At 48.4% G+C, this 1,435-nt stretch overlaps 1 protein-coding gene across 1 annotated transcript; it reads right to left on the reverse strand.

Annotated features, from left to right (window-relative positions):
* Positions 1-192: 192 nt before the first annotated feature.
* H310_06558 (hypothetical protein) lies at positions 193-621 on the reverse strand (the record flags this gene model as incomplete). The annotated part of the gene is made up of 1 exon (XM_008871671.1): positions 193-621. One exon carries the CDS (start codon positions 619-621, stop codon positions 193-195), a length of 429 nt encoding a protein of 142 aa, XP_008869893.1.
* Positions 622-1,435: the final 814 nt, after the last annotated feature.

A 1,435-nucleotide genomic window follows, 5' to 3' on the forward strand; every position in this document is an offset into this window, starting at 1 on the left:
GGGGGCGGGATCGTTGGTTTCGACGCGAAGTTGTCGTCAACGTTGGATCAGAAGACCCATAAGAGCTCTGGATCTCCTTTTGAATAATTGCAGTAAACAACTTGGGTATCGTCGTGCCATCGATGACTTCGCCGTGTTGAAAGACATGGGCTTGAAAGTTGATAAAGGATTTAAACCGCTCATCGAGGCTGTTCAGGATATGTGAACTTGGAGCTTGTCGTCGATGGTCATCCCAGCATCGAGCACTCCACCCAGACGAATTTCGAAACGATCGCAATACTCACGGGCAGATTCGTTGTGGCGGATGCGAATCTCCAGCAGCTTTTGAAACATATAGGATTCGCACATAAAGGATTTGGTGCCGTAGCGTTCGCTGAGGAGCTTCATCATGGATGCAGCAGTCGGTTGCTTGGAAACCATACAGACGTGGTGGTTGTCAAGAGCTGCCAGGATAATGGCGCTGGCAAACCTGTTCTTGGAGATGAAGTCCGCATGAGTTGGAGGCATAGCGCCATCGACAACTTCAAGGACTTCCTTGAGTTCGAGGTACACATTGAGTCGACACTCCCATTCATTGAACGACTTTCCGTTGAACATGTGGACAGGGTGTTTAAAATCCATGGTTCAGAAACAATGAATGTAGTGGGGAAAATCCAACCAATTAACTGGAATTAGTTGTAACCGCGAGACCCGACAATGGGCAGAAGCTTGGCTTTGTAGATGCTGTCGACTTCGTTCAAGATAGACTTGTCCACGAGGTCGGTGACTTGTTGGATCAGCAGGGAGAATGTTCGAAAGTAGTACTTGTTGTAGTCGACGACCTTGGGGTCGGAATGGGAAAAATCCTCACTACTCTGGTCCACAAAAACCACAAAAAGAGTCACATATTTCTTCTGATTGGCGGCATTTTTCAAAATACTTCGAGTTGAGGCTATCTAATTGGCTGACAAGAAAGCACATGATCTCAACTTTGATTGTCTGTGTTTTGAACTTTGCAGATCGATTTTGTTGCCAAGTTATGGAGGCGGGAAATCAGTCTCTGATCGCAACGCACACATAATGACCCGCCAGGGTTCAAAACTCAATTTCATCCTTAGTGGTGAATAGCAAACCCCCATCTATTGCACACACCTGTCGAGCCATGCCATCCGCTTTGCTAACCGCTGATTCGTCGCGACTCAACCCACGGAGGAAGCTCAGCAACGACGAGCATGCTGCCGTCTACCATGCGCTCCTATCAAGGAGCATGAACGGCAAGCTCCCGCGTGGGGCTCTATCTGCGACAGCCCAGCAATTCCAATACCAGCTACGAACAGTGTCGCGCGTTTGGACTCGTGCACAGAGCTCACTCCGTGCCGGCGACATGTTGGCCGATGTTTCAATGAAATTCAAAGGTTTTACCTCTCACATTCTATGTGGCGACAAAATTTTGTCG

This window comes from Aphanomyces invadans, assembly GCF_000520115.1.
Source record: "Aphanomyces invadans strain NJM9701 unplaced genomic scaffold supercont1.12, whole genome shotgun sequence".
In the NCBI taxonomy this organism is placed as follows: domain Eukaryota; phylum Oomycota; class Saprolegniomycetes; order Saprolegniales; family Verrucalvaceae; genus Aphanomyces; species Aphanomyces invadans.